The sequence below is a fragment of the Saccoglossus kowalevskii genome, chromosome 11 (genome assembly GCF_978046115.1).
Source record: "Saccoglossus kowalevskii chromosome 11, keSacKowa6.1, whole genome shotgun sequence".
Lineage (NCBI taxonomy): Eukaryota > Metazoa > Hemichordata > Enteropneusta > Harrimaniidae > Saccoglossus > Saccoglossus kowalevskii.
In genome coordinates, this window is record NC_140651.1 from 21,902,161 (window position 1) to 21,923,900 (window position 21,740).

Consider the following 21,740-nt stretch of genomic DNA (forward strand, 5'->3'; position numbering starts at 1 on the left):
GCTCTAATTTAAATAAGAGCAGTATCAAGTTGTTTTGTTGTTGCTAGTCTCACTATGAAAACTTAATCTAATATAAACCTGCGACTAAAATGTTTGATTCGCCAAGTTCACGAGAAGTTTTACTCTGAAAAGTTTAAACAGATTTTAGAACGCATTGCGAATCTTTTTCTTTTCTTTTGCAGCCAAAGCTGCTTTCCAAACTAAAGCATTTTAAATAGCGTAATTCACGTTTTGCAGTATTAATATTTCCCCTGATAACACATTTTTTTTAAAGCATAGAACAATGACATACAATTAACTGTATCACGTGATTCCGTGTAATATTACACCCAGCAGCTATGCTATTTTGTTGTACAAATATGGCATAATACGTATGCAATAAAACAGAAAAGGCGTGTAACTAAAAAGTAACATAAAGTCGGTTAAATAATATATGTATATGTATACTTAATATTACTCAATGAGAAAAAGGATATTAATCTCAATCTTCCAACTACCAGTTGTACCCGATCAACCTTCATCAAGTTCACAAAGCATGTTGGTCAACTGCTGAATTCCATTGTTGTCACCTGCGTGAATAAGTGCTGAAAAGAACAGCGTACAGCTGAATATGAAATACGCAAATAGTTTTCTCGCTACACAGATAAAGTTATGAAATGTTTTATTCTTTAAATATTTTTAGTTGTCCATCTTCCCGGTACTTTATTATTGCTGGATAGGCGATAAACGGTCGCGAATCTGGTTTTTCACTTTTCAATTTTCGTAGCATCGGCAACACATTTTTGCGAGCGGCCCGAGTAGCAGCACAGAAATCTTCTGATATAAACACACTATTTCCTTTATACGGCTTATTTGACAAACACTTTGCCGCATTACGGCGTACATTCTCCTTAGACTGGAAACGTAGAAATGACACATAAATGGGACGAACTCTATCTCTCCTAGTCGTAAAAGTCGGAGTCCTGTGGGCCCGTTCAATCTGTATGCTCCCGTCTAGCTTCATGTGATTCTTAATAAAATTTTGAATGAATTCTACACAATTTGGTCCTTCTGCCATTTCAGGAATATTATAGAAGATTAAGTTATTGCGGCGCAGCCTATCATCTAAATCATCTTGACGGGTTCTCAATTTACTACCTTCACTTTTACTAACCTTGTCCATTTTCAAGTCGTTAATCTCAGCATGTGCGTGTTCTAGAGACTTCGTCAAGTCCACCTGTTCTCCACGTAAATTGACTAGTTCACTCTCTATTTCTTCTAATTTCAAGAATTTATCCTCAATTTTATCCAGTCTACATAATATTAAATCCAATTTTTCGGAATCTGTCAGTTTCGGTCTCTCCATACTGCTAGTAGTATGCATGGCAATTTCTTCGTCACTTTCTACACGACGTGCCTTGCGGGGTGCTCCATCCATCTGTGGACTAATGACGTCATCAATATGGCTGTCAATCCCTGTCGACTCACCAACAGGACTGCGGATATCCCTTGGACATTTCTTTCCTGTTTCACGGACATTCCCAGCCAAATTTGGATCTTCACTCCCGGACATCACTAACACTCACTTATTAGCACGTTATTTTGTTATAATTGTCACAGGTATTTAAAAAAAAATAGAACTCGACGAGACTAGCACGGTGTCTGGTGTTACCTAAAACCGGCGCATGCGTATGGGAGATATAATTTTTGGTATGTGTTGGTTTTTGGATATCTAAGCTTCGTCGTCCTGTACTTCGTTTAGTAATTCGAATTTCCCAGTTTGCGTAAAAAAAGAGAGTTTCGTGATTTTGACATCGAAAATGTCTTTGCTTCATTATTTGCTGAGGGACGGCTGGGTATGTGCTCTGTAACTTACAGCACATGAACCTAAAAACGTTATTTAATCAAACAAGAATGACGTACTAAAGTCCAAATAGTACGTTCAAGGTCTGCATTTTTTGTAGCATAAAAACGATTTACTCCCTCGCTTATTGTGACACCCTCAAATCAACTGATTTCCATTCCCCTCAAGAGTCAAAATGGTATGTGCCTCCATTTTATGCTAGGACTGGAAAAAGTCTTTTTTGCTTGTATATTTTGCAAAATAAATAGAGCTTTACAGGCATGTCTGTTGCCATACCATGCATGTAGAGGTTCTGTGTAAATAAACAATGCATTAGTGACATGTATATTCATGGTGGCCTCTGTCATTTAACTGATTATTAAAAGGACAGCTATGAGGATGCTAATACAGGTCCTGGACGGGCCCTGGACGTTATAACTACATGTACTTGTACTGTTAGTGTCAGAGTTGTTGTACTTAAACAAAATAATACAAAGGCAAAGGTACTTTCCTAGTAAATGCTGATTGAAAACTGCCTTTAGAACTTTGAGATCTGAATATACATGGCATAGTATCTGGTTTAATGTTTCACAGATGCTTTTAGAAAGGACTGTCGATGTAGGATAGGAGGTAAACAAAATTTTAATTAACCTGTATGTGGTGAAGTGATTGTAAAAGTGCATGGATTACGGTTAATGTAGCGTAATAACTACATGTATGTGCATACATACATGACATGTTATAAAGTTAGTATAAATTCATCAGTGCAAGGTAAAATTTCTTCAAAACAATAATTATTGGCTCAGATTAGTTTATATTAGAGTTGTGCGTCAACAATTTTTTTCTCCAACTATATTATTATTGTAAAATGTATCATAGTTATTCAGAACAGAAGCAAGTGTCTCTATCCGAATCTATGCTTGTTTGAACATTATAACATAACCTTTTCACTCCAGTTTCCCCTTTTCATCATAAATTCACAAAATAGTCTCAGTTATAGTTTGCAGTTTCCTTCAGAAGATTGGGACAAAAATAGCCAAATTTGTTGACTCAAATTTTGTCTTTTGCTCCAAAATTTGGGTCATTCCCATAAATATTGAAAAATAAAAAAACGGAGCTGACAAATTTGGGCAAGAACGTATGGGTGTAAAAAGATTAATTAAATGAAATTTGAACGCACATGAAATGGGAAGCTGAAATGGTGGCCAATGTTAGAATAATTTCATAACACATTTCCTGCAAATTCCGACCATCAAACATTTCATATAATAGCCTTAAAGTAAAAAAGAAATTTAGGGATAATCTCCAAGTGCAACTTTAAAATCATGATTGTTTGAATAATTTTCACAGAATTTTAACACAAATAATATAATTTTATTCAATAATTTATCATCAATTTGACCAAATTATGTAATCTATGTCAACGTAATAGATTTGTCGGCGCCTTATGCTCTACAAGGAGCGAAGAGAAGTAACTAATATCAACGAAATCCTGTATAGTATAGACTACACGTGCAGTTGATCATGTCTCTGTGCAGACATGTGAACATTAAAAACTCGTGTGTCTTATGGGACTTTGTAGACTTTAAAGTAGATTTCAAAATATTTCACAGAGTGGCAATAATATTTTGTGAGAGTCTGTGTAATGTTCAGGTGTCACTTATATTATAGTATTTTGGCTATTAAAACGTTGAACAACTGTAGCTATTTTTGAAGTTTCAGAACAATTTGATTAAAATCTGATGTATTGTATGGCATGTATTAAATTAACATTAAATTTTTTATATTTTATTTTATTTTTACTATATATTTTTATTATTGTTTTCATTATAACTACATACATCGTATTTTGTATTACTTTTACTATCGCCACATACCGAATAAGCTTTTGGGATTACCAAAACTTTTAAAAAAAAACAGCCAGCAAATAAATAATAAATTCAAGTAAAAGGAATAGATATGATAAAAATAAATGATTAAAAACACTAAAAAAATGAGAAAAATTAAGCCCAAACTAGAATCTTATTTTAATGTGTGGGTTTGGGAATTTCTTCCCTGAGGTCTTCTACTATATAAAATGTCACCCACAGGGATACTTTTCAGCTCTTAAAATTATTAGTAATAAAATTTGTATTTTGATGACTCGCTTTATTTTTAGCTTTTATTTTTCATGTATCACTTGTGTATTTACTCAATTGAGAGTCCCCCCCCCCCAAAAAAAGAAAAGATTTTCGAAAAAAAAAAAAATATTTGCTCTGTTCGTTATTTGGACATTTCCAATATAGGTGCATGTAAGCCAAAAACGTATACTGCATTTCTTCTACTAGAAGAAAACCCACATAAGAAGCCCTCACAAATCTGAATTTATTATATACTTGATCATTATAATAGAACTTATTTTGACTAAAGTAATTAAAACAAGTACATATGCCATTAATTTATTAGTCTTGTAAATTGTTTTTTCTTGTAGGAAAAATTCAACTTTCGTGTCTACCAAAATATGATATACATGTACATGCGTTACATGGAGCATGGGACCCATATTAAACACTTCATGGTACGACAACTGTGAACTTGTTCACTCAGACTCAAAGTCAAAAAATATTCTGAAATGCTAAGTTTAAAACAATGCAAGGAACATTTTTGGGGGACGAAAGTAATACATGAATCTGCATTTTAAATGATTGAATTCCGCATCACCTTAAATTGAACAATTACCTTAATATATGGTAAATTATTGAAATTTCTTACTTCATTTCTTCAATTGTCAGGTTTATTTAACATTATAACAAACCCAGTGAGAGCCTAGTTAACTAGGTAATGCTTAGTTGTCCCATGTGTATGCACTGTATTACTTTTTTAGTTGCAGTAAAGTTAAGGGACGTACCATTATTTATGGGAGGTAAACCATAGCCTGACAAGGTCGCATGAGTTGCGCCTTCCGCGATGCTCCAAACCCAAGGACAGAACGATGTAGTTTTTCACTTCCCCCAATAATTTTTTTTCGATTAAATTGCAGGAATGTTAGATAGTGACAGCCATTAAAGAGTAATCATTCACGGCAGAGTTTATTTCCGTCCAATGTGTATCATCTTGTTGAAATGAGTCTGTGATTTTTGCTGACAATGCAAACATGGCTTTGATTGACGGTGTTACCATGACCAACAAAATGAATATTCATTGAAACGCATTGCAGGAAGCCTGAAGGCATGAACCTTGTGAATTCGCAGTAGTGATCTTGCTGACGAGACATTAGGGGGGTCTGATGCCTTCGGCCAGTGAGGGCGCACCTCACACCTACATGTCAGGCTAGAAAGAAGTATTAAGCTAAATGGATCAGAACTATTGAAACTTTCTCGCTATGAATCATGATTGATTTAAAAAGTGAAAATTCTAATTTTTGGGTGAATTGATCTCCCACCTCAACCTGTATCTTCATTAATTAAGGTTTTAATAAATCACCATTTCACTACTTGACTAGAAATAAGGAAACAACATTGCGACACGTTCACATTAAATTACTGTAAAATGGTTATTTAAAACTTGCATCAGTGAATGTTCATCGCTAATGAGCCTTAATTCAGATGGAAGACATGACACACTTAATTATATGTACGTGATGTATCATCTTGCGTTTATCAGTCTATCTAGTCGGTATGTGAGTATCAGGCAACAAAAAGATCCACGGCTAGCCTTAGAAGAAGGCATGTAGGGGAAATTTGCTTTTTATTCTCACATCCATGATAAAAATTCATTGTTGCTAAATTTTTAGCTTCCAATATTTCCACCCTTAATTTTTCCTCCCCTCAATATTTTAAATGAGCCACACCTAATTTCTCCTACCCTCAATATTTTAAATGATCCACCCCAATTTCTTCTCCCCTCAATATTAAAAATGATGCACCCCAATTTCTTCTCCCCTCAATATTAAAAATGATGCACCCCAATTTCTCCTCCCTCAATATTTTAAATGATCCATCCCTAATTTCTCCTCCCCTCAATATTAAAAATGATGCACCCCAATTTCTCCTCCCTCAATATTTTAAATGATCCATCCCTAATTTCTCCTCCCCTCAATATTAAAAATGATGCACCCCAATTTCTCCTCCCTCAATATTTAAATGGTCCAGTCCTAATTTCTCCTCCCTCAATATTTTAAATGATCCATCCCTAATTTCTCCTCCCCTCAATATTAAAAATGATGCACCCCAATTTCTCCTCCCTCAATATTTAAATGGTCCAGTCCTAATTTCTCCTCCCTCAATATTTTAAATGATCCATCCCTAATTTCTCCTCCCCTCAATACATAAATGGTCCAGTCCTAATTTCTCCTCCCCTCAATATTTTAAATGATTCATCCCTAATTTCTCCTCCCCTCAATACTTAAATGGTCCAGTCCTAATTTCTCCTCCCCTCAATATTTTAAATGATCCATTCCTAATTTCTCCTCCCTCAATATTTTAAATGGTCCGCCCCAAATTTCTCCTTCCCTCAATATTTTAAATGGTCCAGCCCTAATTTTTTTCTTTAGTCTGTTCTTCTGTTCTGCTTGACTGACTTGTAGTTAAATCAGGAGACAAATTATGTTAACATACCTACTTTGTGACCACTTTTCAATTGAATATTGCTGCCAAAGTATAGGTACATGTATGATATGGGGAATCATATGACCTTGGTTGCCACTTTATTATTTTGTCAGTAAATGTCTCCTGTACTACCATAATATGACCTTGTAAAGTTATTTCAATTTCTCTTTTTTTAGGGAGTAACTTTTAGCAAATTTTATTTGTTTAATGTCCTTGTTGCGCATTTGTGGATGAAGAAATCATGTACTGTATTAAAATAAAAATACTTTATTTTGGCTGGAATTGATTTTCGCTGAAAAGGCTTTTTTGGTGTTATGTAGGGAATTTATTTTCACTGATTTTTGATGAGTTGAATGTAGAATATAGAAAAAAAGGTATAGTCGCTGGATTTTATTTTCACTGAATCCTCCCTCTAGCGAAAATAGCAAAATTAAATTCCAAGCGAAAAAAAAAAATTTACAGTATTAACATGAATGCAATTGCATATTGTTTTTAGAGTTAGATAAATAATAGTGGAAATAAATTCCAAGCAAAAAAAAATGATTTTACAGACTTTCTTTGATATTTTTAGCTGTTATCTGTTGGTAAATTATTACTACAAACAGAGAAACCATGTATAACAATCCAGAGAGTGCCGCATTTAAAGAAAATGTATGCTCTCAGGCAGTACAGAGTTGCATCCATCCACTATGCCTTGTTATCTCGCAATAAATGGCAACCCATTATCATTTATTCCCAAACTAAAATTACAATGCTTTTTAAAAATTTATAAATGAACATGACATTTGGATGGGAATGCAGAGATAAATGTATAGATGGGAATGTATAGATAAAAACGATCATTCAGATCACTGTTTGGTATGCATTAAACGTAAAACAAAATTTTATTCAACAACTTGTTATTGTGTATTGCATTTTAATCTAATCACATTTTTCGGAAATCTCAAATTAAATCTTAAATTAAATTTGCTTGTGTTCGCTCTTCAGTGTATGAATGGATGGCAATTATGTTACAAACTAAACTTTGTTCTGTGTGGTTCTATTTAATAATGGATGGCTATTCAAAGAAATTGGAATCCAATATTAAATAGAGATTCAATAATTTAGGCCAAACAAAATGAATCTGGTGTTTCTGGAAACATGGGAAAAAAATACTGGTTAAATAAATTTACGTATTTTTTTATTTTATTTTCTCCTATTTTTAACTCCACTAACATCGTAGATATCAAAGTGGAGCTGTTCATATAGGTGATTGTTTGTCGTCATCTTCATTTTTGACTTCTTGAAAACTACTAGCTCAATTGCTTTGATACTTGGTATGTACCTTGGGTGGACCTCTGACAGATTTTTTTCATTTCATGACGATATTGTAATCAATGGCAAATATTTTTGTAATTTTTTGTAAAAACGATATTTTGAATTCTTGAACACCAATTGCTTTGATATTTGAGGTGTACATTTTGAATGAATTGAAGTTTCAATGATATATTTCCTTTATTATACAAGTAAGCTTTAGTATTAGACATCTTACACTGAAAACAATTAGAATTTACTCATCCATGCTACGCCGTACCTATAAAATTACTGTCACATTTGAATGTCTCCTGTATATGGAATTATGCGTCATGTATACATCACATTCAAACACTTTCCGTTGTTCCTTCAGACATAGAAGTGCTATCAGCTCATGATGGTAATAGAACACAAACGTTTGCACAGCGTGTAACATTCTTTATTGCCAATTTGGGCTGTTATCTCGTATTAAATTAATTCTACAAACAGGGAAAAGATAAAATAATAATGTTATCGTGAGAATACTGCCCTCAGGCTGTACAGTAACACAGTGGCTTTCGCTATGCGTCGGTTGATGTGTTCACCGAATGCATACATTGCGGTATTCTCATAATAACCTACTACATGTATAAAAAAAATACACCATTGGTGGATGACCATAGCTAATTAGCATATAAATGAATAATCTTTGCCTCATTTGCATAAAAGTTTTCACTCTTCACCCAAAATATGGATAAGTAGAGTTACTAGAAACGCAGGATTTATTTTGTGTGGCCTTATTGGGACATGGCCTTACTTTAATACAAATGTTCTTACTGGCATGCGATTGAATCAGGACTATTTATTCACTGCAAACTGATACTAAGTTGATGATAAACACTACGTCAAAACTGATGTAAATGTTTTCTGGGTATGTATGTATAAGATTATTATTTTTTTCCTATTCAGAGATCTATTATTGTAATAGAGTACCATTTTGCTAAAACTACTTGCATACACATGTATGAATCCGTTTACTAAGTTTTGTTTTTTCTATGAATTTGATCAATTATCATCTGTCTTCCTATCGCCATAGTTACAGCATGATGAAATTTTGCAGTACTGAACAGGGTATCAACATCCTACCATATTAGTAAATGAGAGTTCAAAATATGGAACTATTAACGGGCATCTCCAAGGTGGCGAACATTTTTGAAAATGAAGTTCATAGCGAGAAAGTTCCAATCCATTTAGTTTAGTTCTTTCTAGCCTGACATGTAGGTGTGAGTGGCGCCCTCGCCAGCCAAATGGCATCAGACCCCACTAACGCCTAACAGAATAGTGTATGTCTCGCTGGCAAGATCGATACTACAAAGTCGCAAGGTTACTCTTTGATGGCTGTCACTATCTAACGTTCCTGCAATTTGATTGGTACTGACAAAAAATCACTGGGAAAGTGAAAAACTACATCGTTTTGTCAGGTGCGTGTTGGGTTTGGAACACTGCGGAGAGCACAACTCACGCGACCTTGTCACAGTAACAGCGATTTCAATATTTGGGGGGGGGGGATTAGCTACAAATTGTCTCCAATCATCTAAACAGTGACACTAATTCTTGATTTCCGAAATGATAGCATTTGCGTGTTTATCAATTGTGCGCTTGCGGATATTGTATGACCTGAGGTCAACAAGCCAGAAAGTAGAACAGATTTTGGAAGTTCCTAACGAGCAGAGTCATAGTACACCAATCATCCGTGTAGCTAGTAATTAACCTAATCATGAGAAGCATGACAATATTTCTTATTTTAGTTTGGCGTTGCTGTGTTCCACCACTGTATTATCTGTCGTCGTTAAAAAAACGTCATTTGATCTGCTGCTAAGGCTGTAATCATTATCCCTAGCTGCTTGTTGATGACATTATTATTTTGGGATAAACTGTCATATTACAGATTAAAAGCAGCTAATCCATAATTGACAAGTATACTCTGTAGGTAATCTTCCCACTCATGAAGAGTATCACTCGTTAGTGCTTACAATCATAGCTCTGTAAAAGAGCTGACATTACCCTTGCTGGTAGTTCATATTATGAGGTCAGTCCCCCCTATGAGATTTATGCTGCTTATGCATAAACATGTGTGTCATTGTATTTATGGTTTCTTCCAGTGCTGGTATATGGTCCACAGTGTGTCCACATTAAAAAGTCATTCATATATTTGCTGACGAATCGTAATGATCCATCTGAGCCGTTTACCAAGCAGAGACGTGTAGTTATGATATTTATTTAACTGTGTTACATGTACATGGACACATTCCTGTGGGTTGCTGTTACTGGATCCTTTCACCTACATGTAGCTATTGGACGTACATTTTCTCCTACTGTGTTTCGCATGTTGTTGTTCACGAACCTGCGGAATATATCAACTGGACTGGAATGCGTTATTCATATACAGGGATCGTCCAAGTTACAATGCTGTGATTGTCAGATTAAATGAAGACAGTTGTTGCAGCAGCAAAACTTTTGTCATGATTTCTCTACTCTAGCAATTTCTTTTTCATATCAAAACTGCTGAGATATAACAAAAATGGCTCGACTATGCCGAAAACAAAATTTATTTTTCTACCTCGTCTTTGTGTGTTTTGCATTTGGATGTTTGTACATGATGATAAGCATTACTCAAATCGAGTTTGATCAGGGATCAATTAAAAATCCAGAAAACTCAGAGGAGCTTGATTCAAAAGTCGGGCAGCAGAAATTTCTACCTGGTGATAATGGAGGCCCAGCGGACATTCTTGATAAATCTGTGGAGCTGTTTGCGGGGCTGAATCCCAAAGTTGCTGCGGGTCTAAAACTGGGAAGTGCAGAAAAACTGGCTGATGATAATAACAATAAACCCAAAGTTGTAACTGTGGAATCGCTAGTTAAAGACGCTGATCACTTCGTAAACAATTTCCCTCCACCAAATTATAATATCCATGTGTTTTACTATCCCTGGTATGGAAATCCAGAGTATAACAGGAAGTACGTCCATTGGAATCACGGGTACATCGAACATTGGGATAAAAAAATAGCAACTAAGTGGCCAACTGGTCGCCACCAGCCTCCGGATGATATCGGATCTAATTTTTATCCAGAATTAGGGTGTTACAGTTCTAGTGACGTTGACGTGATGGATAATCATATGCAACAAATCCGATCAGCAGGAATCGGTAAGTTGTAAATTTTTTTAACAATCGTGTCATATATTTTTTTCTGCTTGAGGTCAATCCCATTAATTGCATATAACTAACGTTTGTGTCATATAAATATTAACATGAATTTTATTTTAATAATTTTCCTGGCAATCCCTTTAGGGGTGTATATACTAGCAAACTAATTATTTTCCTCTTCACCCTGTTCTACTTCAACTAGGTATAAATGTTCAGCTTAACTTTTTCACCACCAGACTTTCTCGCCCAAATTTGTCTGCACTTTTTTCTTAATTTCTTCATTATTTCTGGGAATAAATGCTAAATTTGGAGCCAACAGACAAAATTTTAGTCAATTTAAAGTTTTTACCTACAAAATTTGGCTATTTTCGTCTCAATTTTCTGTAAACAGGACTATTTTGTGAATTTGTGATGAAAAGAGGGAACTGGGGATGAAAAGGTTTTTTTTTGTATTTTTTATCACTTTTTTGATAATTTTGAACCAAATGGACATAATTTTCCATTGCTAATAAGTCTTGACCAAAATTATGAAAAAATTATGTGTCCTAGCTTATTTTGTGAAAGGTGGGGTTCAAAAGATTAAAGTATAATCTTTGCACTGATTAAAGTATTATCGTTATATTTGTTGATAGTTTTCTTTCAACAGGAAAACATCACAGTTATAGTGCTCAGTGCATGCTGTGTGTTCCCCTATAACTGTTGTTACTTATACACACATATCCCACAATGCATTGCACTTGTGTTGTCATTGTAAAAATCATCCCAGCATGTCCCTTGGCTGTTTGTTTTAGACCCAAAACCAGGTAACCATGCAGTAAACTTGGTCAAATTGTGAGATTTATCTGCCTAAATATGTTAGTAACCGAGGTAAATACTACAAAGAATAAGTTGAAAATATTGATGACAATTATACTAGCTTACAAAATTAAAAGTTTTAATGAAATTGCAAAGCCAGCTTGGAAATAAAGTTATGCCTAGACTGTCCTGTAAAATATATAGCAATGTGGGTCTGTATACCCAGAATTATTAATGAGTCAGTCCTGTTACATGTATAAAGAACGCTTTTTTTGGGTCTTGAACTGTATATGTACAACTGTAGTTGCAGAAATGGTTTCTTTCTTCGACTTCATTATTTGGAAGGCAATTCTTTATATGCTGGATTATTAAAATAAGACTAAATTATTTTGACCATATAGGCACATTTATGTAATTGCTACTAACAGACTAAATATGGTAATTACTAATAGAGTGGATACGGTAAATTTAATTGTGAAGAAAATATCTAACAATTTTAGGTGGGAAAATCCAAGACAACTGCAATTTCATGGCTTTTGAGGAAGTATATAATAATGTTTTATTAACTGATCAATATTTATCCAAATGTCACTGCCAATAAAAATCGGACAGTAATTGAAGTTTACATTGTAATTGTTATTGTTAACTACTGGATTCCATCCTCATTAAATCACACGTTGGCCTGCATCTCTAGCAAATTCTTTCATGTTAGTTAGGCATGAACGCAACCTTTGGTCTTTGTATTAAGGCATTATCCGGGTCACTACTGTGCTCATCAAAATCCGTGGTTTGAAGACATTTAAACATTATTCATTTTAGATGTATATAGTTAAATTTCCACTTTCCGAATCTGTGAGATACTATTCACCAACCAATACATACACCATTAAATTCTGAGCAATAGATGTGTGATGAAGAAATTAAATGCAGAATATGAATATAAGCGGTTCTATTAAATTAAACTACTGGTAGGTTTGTAAGCAATAGAAACTGATGAAGATTATAATGCAGATACTAGCACTCAAGTACTCCCAAAATGAAATAAGCATGCAAATGAAGACTGGATATCTAGCATTTTAATATTTACTATTTTTTAACTATCAAAACAGCATAATTTTAACACATTTTATGTTTGTAGCTAGTTCTAGGAGTGATGTTTCATATATCTGCAAAGTTGGAAAGCAAAATTTAAATTGCATGTAGGGATTGTACATGTAAATATAAACTGTCACGTACTCAATTCTTGTCAGAAGTACCACCTATGTTTGTACTGGCAGCTGATCATGAGTAGTGCGTGATTTATTTGTCTGCTTTCACTATTTTCAAGTCGTTGATAGTTTCTAATAAAGTAACTAATGAGGTGTTAGTCATGGTGTTCTGCGCTTCACTTAAATAAAATATTATGATTGTTTATCTCTTTTTATGTGTAAGAGAACATTAAATTTAAAAAACAGATCTGCTTTCATAGATTTCAATTCCCCAATTACTTCATAACATGTGTACTTCATAACATGTACATTGGACAGTATATGTGACCTTGATGCACATCCTTTTGTTTTGCAGATCATATTAAAATTGGCCAACTGGTGGCCATTTTGTTTTAATGAATGCTTTTGTGGAGCCTTATATCGAACACATCTGGAAGAATTATGTTCAAACTTTACACAGTCATCAAACATAATAAGAAATGTAGAAATGCAAGATGAATGAATCAAATAAAGAACTTATCATTCAATATTGACTTAATTGATATACCATCATGATGATAAAAATAATATTGAATTGTGATTTGAGTTTTAATTATTTTGTTATTTTTTCATATTCCACTCCATGCACTCAGTGAGTGCTGCTAAACTTTATGTTTCGTGTCACAATGAGTCAGACAACACTCCCTACGCGATTTCTGCTTATAATAATTATATTAAACACGGTTTAAAGCTCAGTAGTTAAGCACCAATTTTACTGTAATTTTTTTTAGTACTCAAAACTATGTAAGGATGGAGACAAAATGTTTGACCATTAAAAAACCCGTCCCTGTATTACATCAGATTTTGACATCAACATCTGACGAATTTCACCCCAGTGTATATGTCTATGCATGTATTGGCCTTGTATGACTTTTATGCGATGATTGAAAAGAAACAGTCCCTCCGATCAACTGAATTTGAATGTACTCTGTACACACATTACAGACTATAACTATATCGTTACATAAGGAATCACTTAACATATCTCACCACTAGACTTTCTCACCCAAATTTGTCCGTACTTTTTTTCCTATATTCTTTAATATTTCTGGAAATGAACACTAATTTGAGTTGATTTCAGTTTTTACTAAAAAAAAGTTGGCTATTTTTGTCCCACTCTTCTAAATTTGTGATGAAAAGAGTGAACTAGTGGTGGAAAGCTTAAACACACAACTGCCCTATGGAGTTGGAATTCCAGTCTTTTCTTTCCTTACATAATTATTGTTATATAATCTCAGAAATAAATGATGTTAGCATATTTGTTGATTTTACACTTGCAGAAGCCCCACTTACAACATCAACAATAGTGGCCCACGGTGCCAGAGTTGTGTCTTTAAGTATTTATCACCAGTCCATATATCAACTGGTTACAGTTCTTAGAGATAAGAAATATTACGTGCTCTCTGTTTTAGATTGTTACAGCTGTTTCATTTCAAAGTGATCAGTAAACAACCTCCACTGCGGGAGACATCACATTGCAGCTGATTACTCTCAAATTAACTCAGAATTAACTCACAATATTTGATGACATCCTCCACTGCGGGAGACATCACATTGCAGCTGATTACTCTAAAATTAACTCAGAATTAACTCACAATATTTGATGACATCCTATGTATTAAATTTTAGTGTTTATACTTTAAGTAGGTCATTAAACTCTGAGGGGGGGGCATTCTTGAGAAGTAAACCACTTGTTGACGGTGTACGTGATATAAGTTATTACAAACCAATGAAAATAAATCTATTTTATCCATCCTGCTATACTGTAAAATACTTTATTTTAGCTAGAATTAATTTTCGCTGAAAATAATATTTAGGTATTTTGTATGGAATTTGTTTTCCCTGATTTTTGAATGTATAATATAGGAAAAAATGTATATTCGTTAAATTTTATTTCCACTGAAATGAAAATAAAATATTTCACATTACCGGTAGTATTAATGTGTTGTACACACCTCGTTTTCACTGAAAAGACTAAATGGGTATTTTGTATTGAATTTATTTTCACTGATTTTTGAAAAGTAGAATGTAAAATACAGAAAAAAATGTATATTCGCTAGAATTTATTTTCACTGAAGTGAAAATAAAGTATTTTACATGAGTATTAATGTGTCGTACACACCTTGTTTTATGGTATATTAAAGTTGTATAGTCTTTCTTAGAGCTTCATTGGAGTCTCAGGAAAGTTAAGTGAAATATTTGATGGACTGAATATATTTACGTGTGCATGAAATATTCACTGATTCGCTTGGATTTGCAATTATTCTGAATAACAGTGGACTGCCATAATATACCATTTTCCATTTACTGTGAGATCTGGCTTTATGCATTGAATTGAACATAAAAAACAAAACAAAGGTACTAGCATTGCAGTGGCATCATGACATTGCATGGAATTTGATGAATGCAAAAGAATTTTCAAGTATTTACTTGCTCAATAATGTGCTTTAAATATTTGAAATTAAAGTTCAAAATCAAATCACCTGATTTTTGCGATGTGTTTGATCCAAATCTTTTTACATATTGTGCGAGAAAATCACCTATTTAGAACAGAACAAAAGTGAATTTATTTAAATCTATGTGCATTTATTATTGAAAGTTGAATGTTTAGTACATTTTTTCTGCAATTATGCAATTTCAGAATGTCATGTCATAGTTACAAAACTCCAAAAAAATGATTTCTGAGCACTACGGAAAATATCTGCCTGTACCCCTTATGTTACTTTAAATATTACAGATAAGGTCTGTACCCCTCATGTTACTTTAAATAATACAGATAAGCTCTGTATCCCTCATGTTACCTTAAATAATACAGATGATAAGGTCTGTACCCCTCATGTTACCTTAAATAATACAGATGATAAGGTCTGCACCCCTCATGTTACCTTAAATAATACAGATGATAAAGTTTGCACCCCTCTTGTTACCTTAAATAATACAGATGATAAGGTCTGTACCCCTCATGTTACCTTAAATAATACAGATAAGGTCTGTACCCCTCATGTTACCTTAAATAATACAGATAAGGTCTGTACCCCTCATGTTACCTTAAATAATACAGATAAGGTCTGTACCCCTCATGTTACCTTAAATAATACAGATAAGGTCTGTACCCCTCATGTTACCTTAAATAATACAGATAAGGTCTGTACCCCCCTCATGTTACCTTAAATAATACAGATAAGGTCTGTACCCCCTCATGTTACCATAAATAATACAGATAAGGTCTGCACCCCTCATGTTACCTTAAATAATACAGATAAGGTCTGTACCCCTCATGTTACCTTAAATAATACAGATAAGGTCTGTACCCCTCATGTTACCTTAAATAATACAGATAAGGTCTGTACCCCTCATGTTACCTTAAATAATACAGATAAGGTCTGTACCCTTCATGTTACCTTAAATAATACAGATAAGGTCTGTACCCCTCATGTTACCTTAAATAATACAGATAAGGTCTGTACCCCTCATGTTACCTTAAATAATACAGATAAGGTCTGTACCCCTCATGTTACCTTAAATAATACAGATAAGGTCTGTACCCCTCATGTTACCTTAAATAATACAGATAAGGTCTGTACCCTTCATGTTACCTTAAATAATACAGATAAGGTCTGTACCCCTCATGTTACCTTAAATAATACAGATAAGGTCTGTACCCCTCATGTTACCTTAAATAATACAGATAAGGTCTGTACCCCCCTCATGTTACCTTAAATAATACAGATAAGGTCTGTACCCCCTCATGTTACCATAAATAATACAGATAAGGTCTGCACCCCTCATGTTACCTTAAATAATACAGATAAGGTCTGTTCCCCTCATGTTACCTTAAATAATACAGATAAGGTCTGTACCCCCCTCATGTTACCTTAAATAATACAGATAAGGTCTGTACCCCTCATGTTACCTTAAATAATACAGATAAGGTTTGCACCCCTCTTGTTACCTTAAATAATACAGATAAGGTCTGTACCCCTCATGTTACCTTAAATAATACAGATATGGTCTGTACCCCTCATGTTACCTTAAATAATACAGATAAGGTCTGTACCCTTCATGTTACCTTAAATAATACAGATAAGGTCTGTACCCCTCATGTTACCTTAAATAATACAGATAAGGTCTGTACCCTTCATGTTACCTTAAATAATACAGATAAGGTCTGTACCCCCCTCATGTTACCTTAAATAATACAGATAAGGTCTGTACCCCCCTCATGTTACCTTAAATAATACAGATGACTGTTATCTTGTATACTTTTCCAGGTGTGGTTGTTGTGTCTTGGTATCCACCGGAGCAATCAGATCCAGAGGGTATTCCTAGTGATTCCTTAATTATACCACTGTTAGATGCAGCTTATAAGTATCAACTGAAAGTGAGTATACACTTGACAAATTTTCACCAGCACATAACCTACAATGACCAAGTTTATTCTCCATACATTTTATTCTCAATGGTTGACACAGCTTAATTACTTTTCTTGAAATTCACTGTGACTGGCAGTTTCAAAGTTCTGAGGAAACTTGGAAAACCTAAATTAATTTTTTTAAATGTTAACATCAGTTGCATGTATTTTAACAAATTTTCAATTCAAAATTTTTACTTCAAAATGGCTTCCTTAATTTTATTTGCACATTTTCATTCAATTGAAACCTTTCTCCCAGCAGAATTTAAAGAATTTGGCTTTGTAGCCACTATAAGTTTACAAGTTGTCACAACCATATGCGGAAAACGTGAACAAGTAAATTTTATTTGAAATTTCTCTAAATTGTATATCAGGCAGGTAACCGTCAAATTTCACTAATTGTACGTATATTCTGTTCTTTTGGCAAATTTCAATATGATCTGTGTTTTAACACATGTTCTTAGAACAGGCAGTAATAAAACCCAGTCAATAATAAATATACTTTTATAGTATTTTAACACTTTGAGCGTCACAGTTCAGACACTAGTCACCAAATATCCATACTTTTTCACATAAAATGTTGTGAAATTTTTTTTTATCAAAAACTAAAGCAATGTGACATTTTGTTTTTTTTGGGGTTCCAAATTAATATTGAATTCAGTGAAAAGTACAGAAGATGTAAACAAATTAACTCCAATATAATTAAGACAAAATTTGGCACTCAAAAAATTAAAATAAATAATGTTTGCATAAGAAAGGATAGGCTGGTTGACTTGATCATGTATTTGTTTTTTTTTGTATTTTCATGTATTTTATTATTTTTTTTTTCAATTTATTTGGTAATCCCGAAAGCCCAAAAGTATGGATGATATTATATTAACAAAAAAAAGAAGGAAAAAAAAAGCCCAAACTAGGATCTTATTTTAATCAGATTGACTGTCTCGTAACAATGAATCATATACAGGTATAAACAAGTCTGTCTGCTTCACAGATTGCCATACATAGTGAACCGTACAAAGATCGAGATGACCACACTTTAAAAGAAGATGTGAAATACATTATTGATAGTTACGCAGCACATCCTGCTTTTTACACCTACGAGACACAAGGTAGAATGGTACCGTTGATATACGTTTATGATTCGTATCTCACAAAACCTCAACAGTGGAAAAGACTTCTGAAACCTGATGGCAAACACAGCATCAGGGGAACACGTTACGATGCGATATTTATTGCACTTCTCGTTGATCTGAAACATAAAAACGAAATCATCAGTTCGGGATTTGATGGATTTTATACCTACTTTGCAACGAATGGTTTCACTTATGGATCAGCTCATAAAAACTGGAAAGAGCTTTCTAGATTTGCCGGGAATGCAGGATTGATGTTTATTCCCAGTGTTGGGCCTGGGTACGTGGACACGAGAATCCGTCCATGGAATGCCCAAAACACACGACAGCGAATGGGCGGTAAATATTACAACGATGGATTCCAGCAAGCTTTTGAAGCTGATACCGAGATTATATCGATAACATCGTTCAATGAGTGGCATGAAGGTTCTCAGATAGAAAAGGCAGTGCCAAAAAAGACTCCACAGTACACATACATGGACTATGCACCTCAGAAATCGGATTACTATCTACAGACAACAAGGGACTGGGTTGACAAATTTGCAAAAAAACAAGAGAATAACAAACTTAAACTATAGAGGGAGCCAATTTGATTTTTTCAGTGTATATTCAGTGAAACATTCAGTACTATATGACTATATCATGCATCATTCGCCAACAAGAATATGTTTTGATTGTGAAATAATTTTGGGGTATGTCATTAAAAGTTGTTCGAACCATATTTTACAACTTTTAGAAACATTGTTTATGCATGTATCGTATTTGCTACTTAGTAGCGCATACACTTACATTACTGATATACATGCATTTATTGTGAAATGAGTCATATATTATAATAATTCATTACATATTACAATAAATGCAATATTTGGAGTATGAGTGATTCTACTGGACATGTGCTTTTAATACGCAAATATGATATTGGCGAGGGAATTATTTGCTTACAGTAACTACCCACTATGTGATGCTGTATATCATAACTTTTTGTGTGAATTTTGTTTTGTATTTTTGAAAGTTATATACTGGTATTTATATTTTGTTTAAAAAAACAAAAGAGATGATTTATCATGATTGATATTTACACAACTGCTAGTTACCAAGTGCAATAGGGCAAAATTGTTGTATATCGTATACTAATCAGATACAACAAAAAAGGTGACAAAAAATTACTTCAACCCCTTGAGTGCCATAATTGTCCGCACCGGTATTTTGGTGCAGCAACTTTTTTCTGTATTTTTTGTGGATCAGGTGAATGTAATATCTACAGATATTTGTAGTTTTGCTGTCATTGAATCATTCCATGTAAAGGCAGTTTTCTTGAATTTGATTCCTGTGTTTTGACCCTCTGGCAAGTTCAGTTATTTGCTCAATAATAATTCAATACAATGTGACATTGAATATGTGTATTTGCAAGGTATTTCTACCCAAATACTCACTAACTCAGGCCTTGGAGGCTCTACTTGTGTGGTTGAAGTTTTTGGATTTGAACCTCGCCCTTCGCCAACTTTTTAAATAGCTGAGGAAGAACTCTATCTCCTCATTAACTCCTGACCTTCTACTCTGTCTAAAATGGTATAACTGACCATGCAATATTAATAATGACTCGTACATATTTCATAAAAACATTTTTACTTACAATGGGATTCAGTATAAAGTAAATCAGGAAAGATAAAACTTGCAATGTTTTCCAATTTACTTGAAATGAGCTAGTGAACTTTCACTTTAATAATTACAACAATAATTGAGGGTATGCTCATGCTCTATGAATTCCACATAAAGAAATATTTTTTTCTCTAAATGTACTCAAGAACATTGAAATTTTTTTTTTTGCTTTTGTAATGTCATTGTTATGCCAATTCTTAGTACAAATCAGAAGCTTAAATTTCTTTGAAGGTACTGTATGGTTTAGTTGCCAATTTTAGTAACATAAATGAACATTTCCTAGTGTATACAAATATCTGAGATGTTATTGAAGAACACCAAATTATGATGTGCATTTAAAAAAACAAAAATATTGTGAATGTCATAATTTTTCTAATAAGCGTGACTAGCAATTTATCACCCTCAGTGTAATATGATCTATATTAACGAACCATCTAAAATACATTTAGAGAGTAAAATCAAATTCCTTGTATTATATTTATATTGGAAGTACTTTATTCATGCTAATTTTTTTTTATTTTATTTACAATTTGGTAATGATATTCAGATATTAAATAAATTATTATTTAATGCTTAATCTTGATTGTTCACAATGAAAATAAACATTTTATATTCAACTATTTTGTCTGTTTATTCATGTATATCCGATTTGAGTACAAGTGAAATGTCTAGTCATATTTGGCGAATGTCTTAAAAAAGGTGTTGTTAAAGGGAAAAAAATAAATAGATTCACGTTCAGTTTTTGGTTTGCTTTGTGAAAGTCAATAATTCCTTCTGAAGGACATCCATGAAATATTCACTACTACAAAATGTAGGGATTTTATCCCAACTCGCAAAAATGTTTTCACCAAAAAACACAAGTTACCAACTTAGTCCAGGTTTGACTCTTTAATTTCTAATCCAGCAATTCAATATGTTCTTGAAAGTGGAGCTAAAGATGCTTAAATTATTTGTTATAATTAGTAACTCCAGTTATAACTAATGTAGGATCTACATTTTCTTCACAATACATGTGTACTATGTCACTTCAACTGAAGTTGTCTCCAGGGACTCAACTGAAATAAAAGCTTTTACAACATTTAACTTGAATAATTGAATTTTATTCAGAAAAAATTAAACAAGGTAAATGTTTCTGCATAATAAAAGAAAAGCTTTTTTCTGCTGTTTTTTTTTATTCAAATAAAAAAATCAACTGATATGGTCAGTAACATGTTTATTTACAAATTTGTGAGTGAAAACTAGTCAGTTTTGAAATAGTGTGTATAGTGTGTACTTGTACTTGGCTGGGTTAAACCTTTTCATTATAGCCAGTATCCAGTTTTTGAACAAGTACTTAAGCACAGTTAGCAAGCTTGCAGACACTAATTGCAGAAACTTTTGACTAAAATTGATAGTTAACCTCACTTGCTGGTAGGGAATGCGCAGTCAGCATTTCTTGAGTAGGATTTCACTACAAAACAGGTAAATACTAGTGTGGTTGATTTAAAGTGTGGTTGGCATTGCATGTCGCATGTGTGAGTTATTGGTCCCATGAAAAGCAACTCAAAACTTGTTTGTCAGGAATATTAACATGTACAAATGACTGGAACGCATTGAAGGTCTCTGGGCA

At 33.5% G+C, this 21,740-nt stretch overlaps 1 protein-coding gene across 1 annotated transcript in view; it reads left to right on the plus strand.

The window, feature by feature from the left end:
• Positions 1 to 20,748, plus strand: part of LOC100377430 (glycoprotein endo-alpha-1,2-mannosidase-like) — a 30,726-nt gene extending 9,978 nt beyond the window's left edge. The window contains exons 2-4 of the mRNA XM_002736971.3: positions 9,843 to 10,886; positions 17,200 to 17,309; positions 18,331 to 20,748. Coding sequence (XP_002737017.1) covers positions 10,262 to 10,886; positions 17,200 to 17,309; positions 18,331 to 19,047 — 1,452 coding nt within the window. The 5' untranslated portion in view covers positions 9,843 to 10,261 and the 3' untranslated portion in view covers positions 19,048 to 20,748. The remainder of the gene's footprint in view (positions 1 to 9,842; positions 10,887 to 17,199; positions 17,310 to 18,330) is intronic.
• Positions 20,749 to 21,740: the final 992 nt, after the last annotated feature.